The 19962-nt window shown below is 39.0% G+C and overlaps 1 protein-coding gene across 8 annotated transcripts in view; it reads right to left on the minus strand.

The window, feature by feature from the left end:
* U2surp (U2 snRNP-associated SURP domain containing) overlaps window positions 1-19705 on the minus strand; it is a 55103-nt gene extending 35398 nt beyond the window's left edge. For 3 of the 8 annotated variants that reach the window (NM_001357976.1, NM_001357974.1, NM_001114977.1), the window contains exons 1-7: window positions 19526-19705; window positions 10249-10293; window positions 8397-8528; window positions 3544-3642; window positions 1412-1526; window positions 807-940; window positions 33-100 (exon numbers count right to left, since the gene is read on the minus strand). Coding sequence is in view for 4 of the 8 variants with exons in the window: in NM_001357974.1 (NP_001344903.1) it covers window positions 33-100; window positions 807-940; window positions 1412-1526; window positions 3544-3642; window positions 8397-8528; window positions 10249-10293; window positions 19526-19570 (638 nt within the window). In the remaining 4 variants the exon portion in view is untranslated. The remainder of the gene's footprint in view (window positions 1-32; window positions 101-806; window positions 941-1411; window positions 1527-3543; window positions 3643-8396; window positions 8529-10248; window positions 10294-19525) is intronic. The other 5 variants (NM_001357977.1, NM_001357975.1, NM_026476.2 and 2 more) reach the window with 3 other exon arrangements.
* Window positions 19706-19962: the final 257 nt, after the last annotated feature.

Here is a 19962-nt window from a genome sequence, read left to right on the forward strand (position 1 = left end):
AACCAAACCAAAACAAAACAAAAACAACTTACTGTTTTAGTTCTTCTTTGAAAAGTTCCAAATTGCTTTTTTTCTTTTCCTTCTCCCCTTTTTTCAGTGGCTATAAAGAATATAATAAGTTATAGTTGAAATAAAAAAAGATTAAACAAAATTTATGGTTTTTGAGGTGATAAGAATTTCTGGAAACACAAAAATGGCATTTTTTTTAATAACCTTGAATTTATCATCTAATTGTGAATTACATAGCAATAAATCTGCTTTTTTGTTTGTTTGTTTTCAGAGGTATCTTGACAGCCACAAAAGAAAAATCCATCTCACTATTTAATGTAATCATATTTAATTAACCAATGTGGCTCCAAGTGACCTGATCCCACATTTATCAACCTATTATCTACCATAAAATTATTTCCAATGAACAAAAAAACTCTATGATGAGAACTTATCAAAATAGACACACCAATTCCTAATTCTTAAAAGGTCCCAAAACCATCCCGAAAAACATGTACTACATGTTTAGGATCACAATTCAGAACTGTTTAAAAGAAAACAATTTTACTGTACATTTACAACTCAACTTTTGACTGCAATATATAATACGTACATAGTAACAAAGGTTCAAAGACTATCATTACCATGTTTTAACCTAATCTATTACCGCTTATCTAGATGAACTACTGAGTTAGACAGCATCAAAACTCAACACCTACTTCAAGACTTTAAGAAATTTTGTATAGTAGATGCACTCAGAGTACCAATAACAATGCCAAATTCTAAAATCACTGCTCAATTATGTAAGAATGACTTACGGGTTTTTTCGTCTCTATCACAAGAAGAGATGGCGGCCTTTCATTGGATGACTGATTTGGAGGATTTTTTTGATCTGCAAACCTTGAAGATGGTTTATAGATTTTACCTCTTTTTTCATCTGTTTCATGTTCATCTGAAATTTAAAATAGTAGTTTATAAAACTAACTTCATATAATTTTCTTAAGAAAATTATTAAGTATTAAGTATTTTTAGTATTTTAGTATTAAGATTTGAATATAAAATTAAATTTACATACTACCACTCAACCTGAAAAAATAAAATCACAATTTGACCACTTTATAGCAAAACTATAAAACATTAAAAATTCTGTAACATAATTCACTTTTTTTAAACTTGAAAGGTACTAGTTATTATTATTATCATCATCATTATTACTATTATTATTATCTATTTCATACAGTCCCACTAATCAAATTTGAGTCTTAATTACTTCATATTTGATCATTTATATTGTTTATTAATCTAACCACTAGAGGGTGCTAATAGAAAAGAAAAGTGATAATTCAAAGTCAAATGTCTTCCATAATTAATCTGTTATCACATTATCCAAGGGTTGTTTTCAAAGCCAGATATTGGTACTTACCTTTAGCTGCATTAACAACCCCGCCTCGAACAAACGTTTTCACTTTATTACCATCACTTCCTTCAAAAGCAGCAAGAAATTCCTCATAAATTTCGGCCGCTGCCTTCTCATCCTCCTAAATACGTAACGAAATATTAGTTACACAAGAACTGCTGTTTGGGTATGGTTTGACTGATTCAGTTTGCTTTGTTTTGAGAGAAGATTTCACTGTGGAGGCCAGGCAGACTTGAACTCAGTATCCAGACAGGCTGGCCTTGAACAGAGATCTGACTGCCAAATACTGTCTTAAAGGCAAATGCCAACACAGAGAGTGGAAGCTCACCAGTAATGAGCACTGGCTCTTCTCCCTAAGAACCCAAGACCCAGCACGCACACTGCAGCTCACAACCACCTCTAATTCCAGTCCTAAGGGACCAACCCCCTCTTCTGACCTCTCTGGATACCAGGCACACACATTCAAGCAGACAAAAACACCCATATACAGAAAGAAAAAGAAACAAAATACACAAACCTCTCCCTTCTCAAATCTAGTATCAAATACTTGGTGGACATTACATATTAGCCATGATATGCTATAATTTAGTAATAATATTACTAAATGCTAAGTAATTCAAACACAAAGGCTTTGCTCCTTTACTAGAAATTGAGAGATGCAGACAAGAACCCCAGGCAGATAAACAAGTCAATGTATTTAAAGGCAATCAAGAACCAGACTACAGGACAAAGGACTAAGTAAGGACAGATCCTATTGCTGTTAGAAAGTTCTCCAAGGCACGATGACTTAATTCATCAAATATAAAAATTTCCTTCTCAAATAATCAAAGATACAATAGAAACAAAGCCACAGAATATCCTCCTGACATGGCATTTAAAAAAGTAGAATTGACATCACCATCTAAATATCCTCAAATATGTATGAATAAAATACCAAGCTGAGAATGGTGGCACATGCCTGTCACTTCAGACGTCAGACAGGAAGACAGAACTCCAGACCAGCCCGAGCTGTGTAAGACACTACCTCAGAAATAGAACACATAAGAAAATAAAAGAAGCCTCTAGTGTCAGAGGGAAACAAACAGACTTTCCCAGAAACAAAACTGGCATAATTTACTGACAACTAATTAAGAAGATAGAACAAAATCAAAATTTTTTGTATTATATAAGATGAAAAACTGCATGAAGATTACATTTTAGGAAACAATCCTAGGAATTCAAAGGGATTCTCCTGGGAATACAGATGCTAGAAGAAAATACAGGGAAATTCCTCTATAAGCCAGAAATGGAAAAGAAAGGAAAAGCTTGGTTAAAAACACAGTAATTGTAAGGAAAGACTGACAACTGATTATAAAAACAGTTTTTACATGGAAGAATAAAACCAGAAAGAGAATAAAAAGAAATAAAACGGAGGTAGGGGGCTGGTGAACTGCATTGCCACTATAGGAATTGCAAATTCAAACACTCAGGTATCATTTTTCACACTACAGACTGGCAAAAACTCCCCCAGTATAATCTGCTACTTGTGGGTGGTGATATCACTAACACATTACAGATAGAGAACAAACTGTCCCTGCCTGACAGAGAAGTACAGAAGAACCACATTTATTAATTTACCATTCCAACAATTTCCCTTTCAGGAATATGCCTCAAAAGGCAAACTAAAAGAAAACCAAAATGCATCTGTGTATATAACATTATTCATAACAACTTTACTTGCAATATAATGTCCAAAGAGCAAAACCACAAATCCCAATAGGATTTTACAAACCTATGAAGCTTTAAAAAGTTCAATGTTTCAATCCTACAAGTAATCACAAAGATATAATATTTAATTTAAAAAGGTAAATGGAGAAAAGTACCCTCACGCTATTGCATTCATCTAAGGGAGATGGGTACACTACAGTGGTGCATGCACACACAAACACACACTCACACTTTGACAACAAGAACACAACATCACACAGAGCTATAGATAGAGAAGCTAAAGCCAAAATCATGAACATTTGTTGTGTTAAAGACTTGACTCCTGTGTAGATGCAAACATCAAGAAGTCAAATTCTTCAGGAAACACAGCTGCTACTGCTCTCTTACACAGTCACTTCTAAGTATAACCTAAAATACACTCCAAACATTACCTTTTTCTTCAGTTCCTCTTGTTCCTTCTTACTTAGGGTTCGCTTTGCTGTGCTCATTTTTCCAATACTGAATGCTTTAAGCTTGTTTTCTAGAAGAGGCTATAAAAAAAAGCAAAGAGATTATTTTGTCGTTACATACAAATTTTACTGTTACCTATAAGTGTAACGTACTTTAATGATAACTTCATCTTTAGAAGTAAAGTACCCATGCAAAGAAAAACTGGCACACTCCAAACTTAGATCTCAGGCATCATTCTAATGTAAATAGATAGTAATTAAGGGATGCTTTTTATTTCCGAACTCAAAGTCAGTTACAGGCAAGAGCCATTTTTTAAAGGGAAATAAAGGTTAAAAACCAAAGAAATAAAAAACAAGGCTTAGGAGAAAAGAAAGCACAGAGGAGGGCAAATAGACACTGCAGGAAAGGCAGCAGCTATGACAGGAAACACCCTCAAATGGGAGGATTAAAATCACATCACATCCGTAATTAAGTACCTCATTTATCAAAAACACTGATATAAACATAATTTCATTTTTTATTGAGAATGTACCATCTACTTTGCATTCAGATTTCAGCATATATAAATCTTTATAATATTTTTGAATATACATGATCATTCCTAATCTGAAAATCTAAAATCTGAAACACTTAACACCACAAGTGGAACATTTTATATCTGATCTCAAAGAACAGGTTGCAGTCAAATTTCAGGTGTAAAATACTGTGCAACAAATTACCTTTGGGCTATATGTGAAGCTATACATAAGAAAGAGATGAGTTTTATGTTTAGTCTTGGGTCCTATGCCCAAGATACCTCATGTATATGAAAATATTCCAGAAGTCAAAATCTTAAATAAAAAAAGGAAAAAAACAATAAACATGCCAAGCAGTTCAGATAAATGAGTCAATTTATACAAGAAAACTGTGCCTGGCAGCACTAAGTAAACACACTGGGTTTAAAGAATAGAGTGGGATTCTTTCTTCCCTCTTCCTTCCTGCCCCTGTCCACTGCCATCTTCACAACACTGCCAAGCTAAGATGTGGACCAAGCTCAGGAGCTGCCTCTGTCTGATAGAGCAGCTCTCAGCCTCACAGAAGCTTCTCCTTGCAACAGTGAGAGACCACTGCAGAAACTACAACTGTTCAAAATACAGGGACTAACTAACTAACTGATTGAGGGGCACTAAAACACAACTGAAAGAGCAGATCTTAAGAGCCAGAGACCAGGAAGTCTGCTGATAGACTGTCTCCTAGAAATGACAGCCATGAAACCTTATATGGCTGCCTAAACATGACCTGAAATAACACCACCAACAGACATGCTAAAGTGGAAGAAGGAAATCTCCAGTGGCCCTACCTCTAGACAGAAGCCAGGCAACTAAAGACTGCTGAGAAGGAGATTTAGTCTTCCCCAGGGATGAGGCCCACAACTGGTTATACAATACCAAGAGGAAAGCCCTGAAATCATACATACACAAGCAACACTAAAACAACTCAGCAGCTTGTACTTAGTCATTTATGTGTATATATGCATATACATATATATATGTACACATATATATACACACATATCAATAATAATAAAAGGGGTGTGATTTGAGAGGAAGTCAGGAGGTGGGAACACAGGAGGGGATAGAGGAAGGAACTAGAAGGGGGAAATCATGATATAATTTTATTTAAATTTTTAAACATTAAGGAAAAGTACATGAAGTTGGGGGGAAAGGGGGATGTAAGAGGGATTGAAAGGGGAAGAATGGAGGGTGGATTTGATCAAAATCCATTTATATAAATGAAATTCTCACGTATTTTAAAAGAATTAATTATAAAGACAGGAACTCTTAATGTAGACCAGGATAGCCTTGAATTCACAAAGATCTTTTTTTGTTTGTTTGTTTTTTGTGTGTATGCATATGAGAGACAGGGCTCGTGTGCCAGAGCATATGTGTGAAGGCCAAAGAACTTAAGCTAGCTAGTTCTCTTCAGCCATCATGTAGGTCCCAAGCAGCAAGCTGGGGTGTCAGGTTTGATGGCAAGAACCCTTACAACTTGAGCCACCTAACCAATCCAAAGAAACATTTTACTGAAGCCTTCATTATTACAATTTAGAAAGTTTCCTTCTAAAATCTGATCTAAATAGTCTATAGGCCTTTAGTTGTTTCATGTTACTCGGGATTCACAAATGTAAAAGGTAGGGCAGTTAATTAAATACAAGCCTAAAATACTGAAATCTTAAGTTTTTCTCTTCCTTACTAAAATAAGAAGCTAACAAAGTACTTTGGAAGGATATTATGGTGAGAAACATTGAGGCCACCTATTTTGAAGGTTACATTAAAAGCCCTCTGTGAAAGATAATCAGTTAATAACACAAAAGTCACTTCTCTTTCTCTCTCCCTCTTTTAAGATTTCTATTTTCTGAGTGTTTTGCCTGCACATACTCAGGTGCACTATGTGTGTGCCTGGTGCACAATGAGACAGAGGAGCATGTCAGAGCCCCTGGAAATGCAGTTACAGAGAGTTGTAAGTCACCTGTGGGGTACTGGGAACTAAACCTACAGTCCTGGGCAAAAGTGCTCTTAACCACTGAGCCATCTCTCCAGCTCCAACAATCAAATTTTCAAACAGATTCAAAATCATCTTTTCCTCAGAAAAGAAAAAATGTCTTGCCATCATTCACTGTAATTATAGTTAGCTTCAAATGAAGACTACGTTGAAACTGAAGGAAAAACACAATTCTAAGAAACTAAATGTATAGCCAGGCATGGTGGCACACACCTTTAATCCCAGCAGTCGGGAGCCAGAGGCAGGCAGATCTGAGTTCAAGTCAGCCTGGTCTACAGAACAAGTTTCAAGACAGCCAGGGCAATAGAGAAACCCCTTCTCAAACCAAGATGGAGGAAAAATAGAAGGAAGTAACAAAGAAAGGAGAAAGAAGAAGAAAAAAGAAAAGAAACAAAATTTGCATGCTCAAATTTTTGTTTATAAATCCAAAGAGAAATGGCAAAAAAAATTTACTGAATGTTTATTCAAATGAAGAATATAATCTTTTGTGTAAAAACTAAGTTTTGCTGAATTAAAAATACTTAAAAAAAAAGTTATTTTAAGATGTGTTCCTATGGGATGGGGGAATATGTCTTTAATCCCAGCAATCTGGAGACAGAAGCAGAAGATCTTTGTAAATTCAACACTATCCTGGTCTATATTAAGAGTTCCTGTCTTTAAAAAAAAAAAAATGCCGGGCATGGTGGCGCACGCCTTTAATCTCAGCACTGGGGAGTCAGAGGCAGGCGAATTTCTAAGTTCGAGGCCAGCCTGGTCTACAGAGTGAGTTCCAGGACAGCCAAGGCTACACAGAGAAACCCTGTCTCGAAAAACCAAAAAAAAAAAAAAAAAAAAAAAAAAAAGGATAGTCAGTGTTTAATGCTGGCTGGCTGATGACTTAATATTTTCTGATTTTTTTTTCACAAGAAATTTTAATTTGTATACTTTAAAATAGTGCTAGAAATTGAACCTAAAACCTCACACATGCTAGACAAGTACACTAACCTGTATATCAACCTCAAGAAAATTTATTTTACATAGATTTTAGAAAGCCAGAAGACCTGAGGGAGGCGCTGTAGTAATGAGCCCAATTCTCAAGGGCTGGGGAAACTGAAACTCAGTCAGTAAAAATTCCACTGCCACTGGCGACTCAGCATGGAACCCCAGCACCTATGCAGTAGAGGTCGAGAATGTGTCTGTAGCCCAAGCACCACACATCTAAGGCCCAACGGCTAGCCAGGCTGGCAGAACAGAAGAGCAATTCTAGATTTGGTCAGGGAATCAGGTTCATAATAATGTGGAGTGATTGAGGAAGATGCCCAATGTTGACCTTTGGCCTCTACTTGCACCTGCACACACATATGTGTATAATACACATACAAATACAAAGGACTTCTTTCTGTGTTCCTGCCTGTCCTAGGACTCCATTTATCCAAGTGACTAACATCTACTCTTGTTTGTTTTCAGAGCGAACATAAGCTCTCAGAGCACTAGGAATGCATCCTTTTTATACTGTGCATATACATGCATGTTGTAGGTAGGTGGATGTGCATGCCAAGGCATGTGTGTAGTTGTCAGAAGACAACTTTGTAAAGTTATTTCTCTCTATCCACCTGCACACAGGCTCAATGAATCCAACTTGTTTCTAGGGTTACACAGCCAGCACCTTTCTGAGCAATTTCACCAGATCCAATGATTGTCTTAACTGCCTAAATGTTTCTTTTTTGTTGTTTTTGGGTTTTTTTTTTTTTTTTTTTTTTTTTTTTTTTTTTTTTTTAAGACAGGGTTTCTCTGTGCAGCTCTGGCTGTCCTGGAACTAATTCTGTAAACCAGGCTGATTTCCAAGCTCAGAGATCTGCCTGCCTCTGCCTCCCGAGTACTAGGATTAAAGGCATGCACCACCACTGCCCAGCTGCCTGAATACTTCTAATAACTCAATAAATATGACAATAATCACTTTACATTCAAATGTTTATTTTTTTAAAAAATTTAAAAATTAAACACCTTTAATGAAACATCTAATATGAGCTACACATTTTTCTTTCAATAAATGGGAGTTTATCATTAATAAAGAATATTAATTTCACCAGGCGTGGTGGCACACTTCTTTAATCCCAGCACTCAAGAGGCAGGGGTGGTTCTGTGAGTTTAAGGCCAGCCTTTATTACAGAGCTAGTTTCAGGACAGCCAGAGCTACGAAGTAGTGGGATCCTGTCTCAAAATATCGAAAAAAGAACTAAGTACAAACCACCATATTCAATCAAGGTCAGAGCAAAACCGTCAGCCGTCCTTAGTCGTCTTCAGCAATACTCACTCTTGAGAGATTCTGATGAGGAGAATCGCAAAGGCTTTCGCGGGAACTCTCATTCCTATAATTGTGTTTTCTTGGGCTTTTAGGTCGTGTTCGACTTGGCATATCACTATCTGAGGGTCCAGATGCATCCATCTTCAGATAAAGTTTTAAAAATGGTTTCAAATATGACATCCACAGTACTAAAAACTAGAATTAATCCAAAGTGTCTACATACTGACAAATTTCACTATTATCTAAAAACACATTACTAACACTACCAAGTTCATAAGTAAATTCCTTAAGAATTTCATGAACTCTGACTTGCCCTTGAAAGCTCAAATATCACACTGGGAACATTTGTTACTCTTGAAGTAACAGGTTCTTTCCTTTAGTTAAGAAAATATCTGTCAAATACCCAAGTCAGATTAACAAGTTTATATGTCAGGCATTCTTTCAAGAAGGGTGGTTCATAAGATAGACTTACATCTTCATACTCTGGAAGTAGAGGACCTTATATGCACTTGTCTCATCACACAGGATATGTAAATGAAAGACCCATACATGAGTTGAGTCTTAAGTATTTTATAACCTCACTAAAAATAGTTTTGTTTTGTTTTGTTTTTTTGAGTAGTAAGTCAGCTTCAATTTCCTGATCCCATGATCTTTCTGCTTTATCCTCCCCAAATGCTGGGGTTACAAGCAGGGACCCCACTTAGGCTCACCCACTGAAATATTCTTAAGCTAGCATATTTTACTGTATAAGATGGGTGTAAATATAACAGTATATTTTGGAGTCACTTCCTTGATTCATACTAATGTGCCTAAAGTTTGCCTACCAGTTGTTTCTGCACTAGCAGGGAAAATGCAAACACAATGCAAAAGTTGAATAATGCCTTGGCATTTGTACAAAAGGGGCTTATTTTGGCCTACATGAGGCATGGGGAAGGGCATGTGTACACTTGTTTGTGCATGAGTTTGGAGTATTTATCTTCCATAGTCACTGCCACCTTTTTTTTTTTTTTTGAGGCAAAGTCTCTCACTGAATCTGGAACTTAACAGTTAGGGATGCTGGCTGGCCAGGGTGCTCCAGGGATCCATCTACCTACCTATCTTCATATCCCATAACAAAGTTGAAATGAAACATGACCAGTTTCGGGGCTGGAGAGATGGCTCAGCAGGTAAGAGCACCCGACTGCTCTTCCGAAGGTCCTGAGTTCAAATCCCAGCAACCACATGGTGGCTCACAACCAACCATCCGTAACAAGATCTGAGGCCCTCTTCTGGGGTTTCTGAAGACAGCTACAGTGTACTTACATAGAATAAATAAATAAATCTTAAAAAAACAAAAGAAACATGACCAGTTTCCACACAGGTACAATGGTGAGCACTTTACCTACTGAGCCATCTCCCAAAGCTCCTATTATAAAATAATTCTGAGTTCACATACTCCTGAAAATGTTTAACAACTTGTAGTAGGAATCTACATATAATATTTGAATATTGCTATAACATGTGGAAAAATATTTATTGCAGTATTCAAAATGCCAAAAAACTTTAAACATGAAAACAAACAAGTCTATCTTTCTATAGTAGAACATTATGCCATAAGAAAGAAGTGAATAGCATGCTCTGTGCCAGCTGATTTGCAGGGAGTTCAAAAGGCAGGTACAAGGTATAGCAAGAAAGGGGTCCTTTATATAGACAGAATTTTATAAGCAAAATAAAATATTAAATACGTGTCAGGTTTCAAATGCAATTTGAGTTTATTTATGTAAACAAACACAAAGGAAAACACAAATGTTCACACATATAACTGCATTCATTTACCATGTAACTCATACGTAAATAAAAAAAGACTTTCTTTTATACTTACATGTGCATCTGAAGATCCAGATGAATGAACATCTGATGATCGGTTCTACAAGTATCAAAACAAAAAAGCAAATATTTGAAGGACTAGAAAATTCTTTCTACACCGTTTCTTCAGCTTCAAGGTTTAATATTTCCTAGCTTTCAGTCACTGCTTTTCAGCTTATGAAACTAAACAATGGCACCCTCTGGCTTAGAAAAAAAATTTGTGATCCAATGTGCTAAATCAATTCTTTAAAATTTAAACAATCCACATTTCAAAACATATTACACAAATACTAATCAAAAATCTGAAATATAATTACCTTGGCATAGCACAGGCTGGGAACCGAACCACTATTTGTGACAAAACACTTGTACAAAGACTTCTCACAAGTCCTATCACTAATATTACCATAGCAGCAACTTCTTAATACAAGCGAAATCGCCCTCTCTTCTTCTAGTCACTCAGAGCAAACATAAATAATGGATTGTAACAGCAAGAAAACACACACACACATTAACCTTCACTGCCCAAGAGAAGGTACAATATTCACTGTAGAACTAGTTTAAAAAATGAAAGATCTGCTGGGCATGGTGGCAAACGTCTTTAATCCCAGCACTTGGGAGGCAGAGGCAGGCAGATTTCTGAGTTCGAGGCCAGCCTGGTCTACAAAGTGAGTTCCAGGACAGCCAGGGCTATACAGAGAAACCCTGTCTTGAAAAAACAAAAATAGAAAGAAAAAAAGAAAAGAAAGATTTTTTCATCAAATCTCAAAACATCCGTCTTTCAACTTGTTATAAGAGAGCTGCTTCTGCCAGGCTGGTATACATGTTGCTCATTTAGTTCCAGCACTCACAGGCTGAGGCTGGAGGACCTCTGTGAGTTTGAGGCCAGCCTGACAGAGCAAGTACACTAGCTAGCTATTTCTTGTTTTGTTTTGTCTTGTCTTGTCTTGTTTTTCCAGACAAGATTTCTCTGTGTAGTCCTGGCTGCCCCGGAACTCACTTTGTAGACCAGGCTGGCCTCAAACTCAGAAATCTGCCTGCCTCTGCCTTCCAAGTGCTACGATTAAAGGCGTGCGCCACCACCACCTGCCTAGCTATTTGTAATAAAATATGCCACAGGCTACCAGAAAAGAACTTCAAATAATGCCATGTTTTAGTTATATCAACTGTTAAATTTTCACATAATTTTCTCTTAAATGACACGTTTCAGAGTATACAGGCTTTATTAGTCTTGTTACATCATCTACAACGTTTACTTCTCTAATACCCATCGTACCGAGCCTTAGACAAAAATTAGTACAAGGCAGCAAGCATCGAGGTCCCTCTCACCTTTGTCTTTCTGGTCTGTCTATGGTTAGTCCTCAGTGTTTACTGTGGCCTCCACTGTAAACTTTCTTTTCCCAGCTAACCTTTCTCAAAAGTAGAGATGATGAAAGTAAAGATGATGGAGGGGGGGGGGGGGGGGCGGGGCACATCTAAACTTGGGAGAGTTACCATCTAAACTCTGTGAAACACACCTTAGAATCCGTAGGTTAGAAATCTCATCTGGAAATTAGAAAATTCAAAATAGCAAATACCTACTTTTACAAAAGATGAATTCAGCCAACAGGTTAACAGAAAAACATCGATTTCCAATACATTAGTATTAACCCTAAATAACAGTAATATCATAACAATAACAAAAATAGAAATATCTAGAAACTAACTTTAAAGTTTTTTTGGAAGAAAAAAAACCACAAACTTTATTTTAAAAATCATTCATTCAAATCACTTCTTGAAGGCTCATTCCTAGACAGGAAATTCAGTATTAAAACCACATTAAAATTATCCAGAATTATTTATATATGTAATACAACTTTATTTAACAGCTCAAAATCCCAAAGGGAAATCTCTGCAAGTCACAAGCAGACTGCCAAGATAACTAAGGCTTGCTCAGAAGCAGCAGCTTGGAAGAGAGCAGGTTAAAAGGACAGCATCTCCTTAATCTACGGCTAGGACTTACAAACAAAAGCCACCAGATCCTCTGCCTGTTTCCTCATAGGTAAATCTTTTCTGACACCAAGACACTTGTAATCTCATCATCAAGACCCTCTCAGGGGGACAGACAGCAGATAAAGGGACTTGCCACCAAGTCTGATCCATCTGCTGAGAGAACCAGCTCCCACAACAGGTCCTCTGACCTCCATTCAATGCCTTGGCATGTGGACAGGGCTTGGGATGAAAACATTTCAGTAAGTAAGTAAGAGTGTAAACCAAAAATCTTAAAAAGGTTATGGCTTGAGTAACTGTCCATCAAGTTGGTAAATTTCAAAATCAAAAGTAACCAGTTCAAAGGTCAGTTACAATGTGATAAACTTTAAATAAAGCAGCAACAACAGGTTGCCATGGCTTTACCTGCTGAGCCATGTCCCCAGACACTAAAGAAAAAAAAAGAAAGTTGAAACAATGTGACTATACCACCAAGAGCATATCTGGCCAGGCAAATGTTAACCTATCAGGGAAAGAAGTATTACTGGGGAAAGCTTCTAGAAAAGGCTGTGACGGGCAGTATCTGGAGTAATCCCTCACAGAGCCAGCAATGCAGTAACCTCTAACCACTGGGTCTTCAAATTCTTTCTAACATATTCTGGTACAACTCTCCTAAAGGATTTTCCAGTCCCTCTAATTATTTCCTACATTCAGATCCCTCTACAATTTGGCCCAATCATTATCTTTCCAGTCTTAGGTTTTTTTTATTCTTCCCATGAACGTGCACTTAACAATTGATTTCCCAGTCATTTGCAGTCTTCATCTTACTCAGTTCTCTCTCCTCAAAATACAACCTTCAGAACTCTAGTCAAAACAATTCCACCAAGCTCTGGACAGCTCTCCATCTCCACTCAAGCAGGCATCCTTTCCTTACTTTCAGAAACAGCTCTATTATTTATCCTATCTCTCCTGATACACAGCATGCTCCCTCAAACTCTGGAAATTTCTCGTTTCGAGTTTTATCTCGGCATCAAGCTCAAGATGAGGCAAGAGAAAGAGTTTCGATAACTATTGACATATATAATATGCCATACAAGAACGTCCCAAAAACGCACTCTAGACTACACACCACTCTGCCCTCTCATTAGTAAGTAGCTACTCAAGCCACAAACCAAGGTTTTAACTTAACACAGCAACAAAAAACACACACACTTGAGGCTGGAGAGATTGCTCGGTGATTAGAGAGCACTAGCTACTATTCATAGGACCCAGGTTGAAACCCAAACACCTACACTGCAGGTCACGACCATCTGTAACTCCTTTTTCTGGGTTCCTGTGGGTACTAGCCATACACATGGTGCAGACATATACGCAGGCAAAGCACCCATACTCATAAAATAGTGTCTGATAATAATTAACTATATTATGCAGAATGTTTTATTGCTTTCAAGAGCATTAAAACATTCTGCATAATATAGTTAATTATTGACTCACACTCCCAAATACTATCAAATAGAAAATGCTTAAATACATGTTTGATGTCTCTAAATTTTCTTAAAAGTTAAGGAACAAACCTATAATTCTAACAATAGCCTCAAGTATCATTAGCTTTCAAAACTGTTATTTCCAGGTTGAAGATATACCTCAGAGACAGAGGGTGCACTCAGTGTGTGTGCAAGACCCTAGAACTGATTCCCAGCAGCAACACAGATTAAGAGGCAAACTCCAATATTAATTTTAATTTATTTTAAAAATAATCCCAGCAAAAAAAAAAAGTTCTTTATAAAAAGGGTTAGAAAAACAGAAGTCTTCAATTTGTACAGCAAATGAATGGCCTCTTCATTCACCTACCACTAAATTAAGTGGCTGTATTTTCTAAGGCTTACTTTCCAAGGGGAAGAGTTCCAGAAATAAAGGCCAAAAGAAGTAAAAGATAAAGTATTGAAAAAACAAATCAGTCCAGTAGAGAATATTTCTTAACACCAACAGTGCTGCGGATTCCCATCTAAAACAGCAGTTCTCAGGGTTCCTGTGGGTTGTGACCCCTGTAGTGATGGTCAAACTACCCTTTCACAGGGGTGGCCTAAAACCACAAAAAAAAAAAAAAAAAAAAAAAAAGACCAAAACAGATTTACATTAGGATTTGTAACAGTAGCAAAATTACAGCATGAAATTGCAACAAAAATACTTTTAAGGATGGGGTCATCACACCATGAGGAACTGTATTAAGGCATCACAGCATTAGGAAGGCTGAGAGCCACTGCTCAACAGTTTAGAATGCTTGTTACTTTCTCTTGCAGAGGACCCAGCATTCCCAGGATCTACATAGTGTGTGTATAACTTCTATCTCTAATTTCAGGGGATCTGATACCACCTTTAACTTCCACAAGCACCAGACATGAGTGTGGTGCATATATAGACAGACAGACAGACAAACATTATATGCATAAAATAAGTCTAAAAAAATAAAGTTGGAGGAGTTAGAAGCACTTGTTGCTCTCACTGAGAACCAGGGCACAGGTAGCTTATAACCACTAGTAATTCCAGTTCCAAGGGACTGATTTCTTCTCACTCCTTGGATGTCAGACACAAATGTGATGTACATTCATTCAAAACACTCATACACATAAAATAAATCTATCTAAAATCAAGTCTAAAACATATTAATCAAAAAAAATAGAAGGTCAGAGACCAAGGATGTAATTCCATTAGCAGAGTGCCCAGCATTCACAAGGCCATGGGCTTGATCCCCGATATTTATATACCAGAGGAGTTGGTACATGTCTTCGCACTCAGGATGTGGAAGACAAAGATCAAGAGTTCAAAGTCATCCAAAGCTACATAGAGAGTTTGAGGCTAGCCCATTAGACCATCTCTAAGAAAAATGGAAGGGAGGGAGCAAAGAAGAAAGGAAAGAAGGGAAAAAAATGGGGGAGGGGGGGTTGGTTTAAGCTGGACAAGATGTCCAAGTCTATAATCCTAGTACTCTGAATAGAGTCCAAGGCCAGTTTAGGCTACACAGTGAGTTCACAGATAGCCTAGGCTACATAGTAAGAGCCTCTCTCTCAGAAATGGGAGAAGTGGTACCATACTTCCTACTTACACTCAAAACACAACCAACCACTAAAAAGTTGCGCCACTTTATATTTTAAGATAAAGTTGCAATCATAGCATACTAAAGGTCCAGTTTCAAGCTGGCAAACTATTTTTCACACTTAAATCTCCACATTACACACACACAGAGGAAATAAATAGGAATTTCAAGCCGTGAATAGATTCTAATTTTACTATTTTTTAAGCATTACTATTTTTTTACTAGTACTCAGTCTGTCAATTCAGAACTACATGCTCAAAGATTCAGTAATTCCTGTTTCATTCATTTACCTCTATAAGACAATTTTGATGGTGTTGTGCAGCTAAGCATCCATGTTGGAGAGCAGATCTTTTGGTTTTTTGGTTTTAGGGGTTTTTGGGGGTTTTTTTGGTTTTGGGGTTTTTGTTTGTTTGTTTGGTTGGTTGGTTGGTTTTTTTGTTGTTGTTTTTTGAGACAGGGTTTCTCTGTATAGCCCTGGCTGTCCTGGAACTCACTCTGTAGACCAGTGGCCCCAAACTCAGAAATCTGCCTGCCTCTGCCTCCCAAATGCTAGGATTAAAGGCGTGCACCACCACCGCCCGGCATGGAGAGTAGATCTTAAGACACAGAATATGGAGGTGAACATTCCATCCTGCAGAGACACTTAGAAAATAAACAATCCAAAAGCTGCAGGAAGTCCCTGAAACTAACCAGATACCCTACAAGGGAATATAAGTAGTGAGGAGTGCTAGAAGAGATACTCTCCACCTAGCCAAGCCACCTGAAACAGACCAGCTAAGCTACCCAGAAGACTCTCAGAAAAGCGGAGTTACCTGGAAAAACCACACTCCTGTAAGTAAACCCATAAAAACACACTGGGTCACCAAGCTAGACTTTGCTGGTATCTTCCTGTCAGTTCCTACCTAGAGTAAGCAGATAGATGTCTGTTCACATCTCCTCAGAAAGTGTTACACAAGAGATGATTTTAAAAAAGAAAAAAGGTACTGGAGCAGGCAGAGCGGGTTACCAGGTAAAGGTGCTTGCTGCCAACGAAGCCTGACAATCCTTGACAAAGGATGATCTCCAGGGCCCAAGTGATAGAGGAAAGGAACCCAACTCCTTCAAGCGGCCGGTCCTCCAGCCTCCAGCCAGGTCTACGTACAATCACACGCAACAAATAAAATACAGTATTTTAAAAAGGAGACAGGTACTGCCACTGCCACACAGTGAAATATAATCATTGTCTTCTAATCCTCACTTGTATGAACATGCAAACAAAGGTTAAAATAACAATATTTTTTCTTTTTTGTTTCTGTTTGTTTCTCAAGATGGGTTTCTTTGTGTGTAGTAGGCCTGGCTGTCCTGGAACTCAGATATCCACCTGCCTCTGCCTCTGCCTCTCCCTCTGTCCCCCAAGTGCTGGGATTAAAGGCATGGGCCTCCACTGCCTGGCAAAATAACACATTTTTGGTAAACTTATTTTTTTATATCTAGCAATATCTCAGGTTAACAACCATACGTTCTGTCTTACTGCTCTGAAACAAAGCTACAATATGGCTCCAAACCCCCTCCTGAAGCCATGAAATACTTTGCTTAGGAAATTTTATTTCTAAAATATGTGCTCAGTGTCTACCAGGAGATATTAAAAATGAAAAGTATAGAACAATTACATAAAATAAAAGGGACTTTGGAAGGGTGCCCCCCCATCAAGTCCCCTTAGCAAGAACTACATACACTGTGTACATCATGAAGTTAATTTTAAAGCTAAAAATAACTAGTGGTTTATGTATTTTGTAATTAAGAAACACTAATGGGGCCATGAGCATGACTCAGAGAATGCAGACATAGGCCACACAGCCTGAAGGCCTGAATTTGATCCTTAGAACCTAGCGTTGTCCTCTGTCACATCTACACTGCGGCATGAGGGTGCACATGTGTGCACACAGACATGCACACTTTTGTAAAAGATAGAGACTTCATCATGGTCAATGGTAAAAACCCTATATCTTGTACAAATATTCTTTCAATGTGTAGAAATGACTAATAAACACCTCTACCCAAATTGATGGAAATGTAACTACCATAGCAAGAGCATGAAACAGAAGTCTCTACTTACTTGATATACAGCACAGAATACAAGCCTGGAAATTCCAAATATTGTACTAAGGCCAAAATGATCTTATAATCTAATAATGTCTAGACTTACATTTGAAATTAAAAAAAAACAACAACAATTTGAGTGGTCATTATGATGGCCAACACTTAATAATCCAAATCAGTGCTTTCTAGTTCCTTAAAAAAAAGGGAGCTGGAAGCGGTTGGCACATGCCTGTAATCCCAACTCTGGGAAATACAAGGAAGGAGCAGCAGGATGCTGAAGGTTAAAGTTCAAGCCAGCCTGGGCTACGGGAGACCCAGCTCAAAAACCTAGTACGCAGGATGGGTGGATGATCTATATAGACTTAGAAACTGAAGTAAGATTTACTAACATTTACAGTAACTCCATCTTTCTATCAGCCCTATAAAAGAATTTTTTTCCTGTAATAAGATAAGAAAACCTGAGGCTGAAGAGATTAGGTATCGTATTTGTTTTCAAAACCTATAACCTCGCCATTCCATTACAACACTTTCCATTACATGGAAAAATCCTGGCAAAACTCTTGAGTATAAATATTCCCTTTTCAGACACGAGTAAGGAACCCTTTGGTGACATCTAAAGGACTATAAACTGACAAGTGTGAATGAAAAAAAAAAAATCCAACAAGCTACTTAATACTTAAAAACTACACAGAGTCCTGAGAAGTATTCTCTTAGAAAAAAGTCTGAACACATACTTTGAAAAGCTTTCAATCTACCCAGGCCTCATGCAGGAAATACTAAATGCTTTGAGAAGAATATCAAAACAAATTGTAACTATGGATGTGGGTACCTGTCCTGGTCACGGGTCTGAAAGGAGGAGTGGCATCATGAGGTACCCCTTCATTCACCTGCTCCCCCAGAAAGGGAAGGAGGGGAAAAACTACTGGAGAAAAAGGAAGCTGACTTACAGTAAAGGTCTGGTGTAAGGACAACCAGAACTGGGCCCTCCCATAGTTCTGAAGAATGTCTAGTAAGACCTTTACTACTTGCTAAGTAAATCTGGGGCAATCATTCAGCAAAATGGCAAAAATTTAAAAATTAACAAATAAATAAACGTCAGCCTTATTAGAAAGAGAGCAAGTTTGGTTTGTTTCTCAAACCAAACAGCAAATGCAAACAGATAATCATACACTTTACGTTCCGAGACTCTTTAAATGTTATCCAACTCCTTATCTCTGCATCTCAAGCCTCGCCACTGGTTTATGGCAGTACTTAGGCATCTTTAATACCGAGATGGGGACGAGAATCTCCAAGCAAAATAATCCAAAATAGATAAGTAAATAAATGGGATTAAACACGCTGGCCAAAATGGCAACTAACACCAATTGTTAACCCAACCTTACTAACGCTTAATTACAGTTCAACGGTTTCCCAAGCAATGCACAGGGCTCCCTATAAACTCACATGTAAGGGCATTTGGGCAATTTCCACGTCTACCGTAGTTTCCCTTTCCAATGGAAACCCCACATACTGCTTGAGACCCTGAGTCTGCGGCCCTCAAGAGGGATGTTGTTCACTTTTCACTTCCCGGGAAGTGGGAGGAAAATCACATGGGAAGTGTGGCTCTAACCCTGAGGCTCAGAGAGCGGCTCCCTCCGCACGTCCCAACCCCAGGCCCTCCACTGGCGGGTCTCTCGCACACCCTTGCAACCCGTCCAGCCTAATTTCCTGGACGGCAAGGAGAGAAACCGTGTAAGGCCAGGAACGAGTAAGAGCCAAAGTAAAGAAGGGAGGACGAGGGGGGAAGAAACAGGCATCTAAGACCGGGAACCTTCCCGCCTCTCCCAGCCTCTAGCCCGCAGCCTCCGAGAGCAGCAAGGGGTGATACAAGGACGCCGGACCACCTCGGAACCACTGCTCTGACCCACAAAGCCGAACGAGGTGACCAGCCCCGCTCGCCACCAGGCACGCTGGTGTGGGGCTGAATCCCAGTCGGGACGGACGCGCGCTCGGGCCTCTCAACCTGCGCACCTTGGTGCAGCGGTGCCAGGCCCACTGTGGCCAACAGGCCTCAGCCCCTCGCCCCAGGAAACCCTCGAAGGCCAGAGGCTTCTGTAGGCCCTCGACCACGGTGAGAGACCCCCCTGACTGACGGAGATCTCTAAGAAACTACCTTTGAACTGGCCTTCTGAGATCCGCCTGGCGTTTTGTCGGCCATCTTGAGCTTTGCTCCTCCTTCAGCGGAGGCAGCAGCGCGGGTGAGTCGAGCACCGAGAGAACAGATAGCAGCCGAGCGCGCCAGAAAGGCTGCCAGGCCGAATAGCCGAACGCCGAGACGGAGACCTCCGCGGCGCCGGGGCCGCGTGACTTCCGCGTCGAGGCGCTTTTACGCGCCCCGCCCACCCCGCTCGCCTTCCGGTGAATTGCGGCGCCCAGTCACGTCACGCGCCTGCGGAATTTAGGGACTCTCCTTGACCCGACTTTCAAGGCCAACTGATAATTCAGTCATTTTCCTCCCAGAGCCAACCGGCGTTAGATGCGAGCGGGTTCTACTTCCTGAGGGGGGAAGGAAGCTGCTCTTTTAAAGCAACTGCAGTAGCCACGTGAGCC

The sequence above is a fragment of the Mus musculus genome, chromosome 9 (genome assembly GCF_000001635.26).
Source record: "Mus musculus strain C57BL/6J chromosome 9, GRCm38.p6 C57BL/6J".
NCBI lineage: Eukaryota > Metazoa > Chordata > Mammalia > Rodentia > Muridae > Mus > Mus musculus.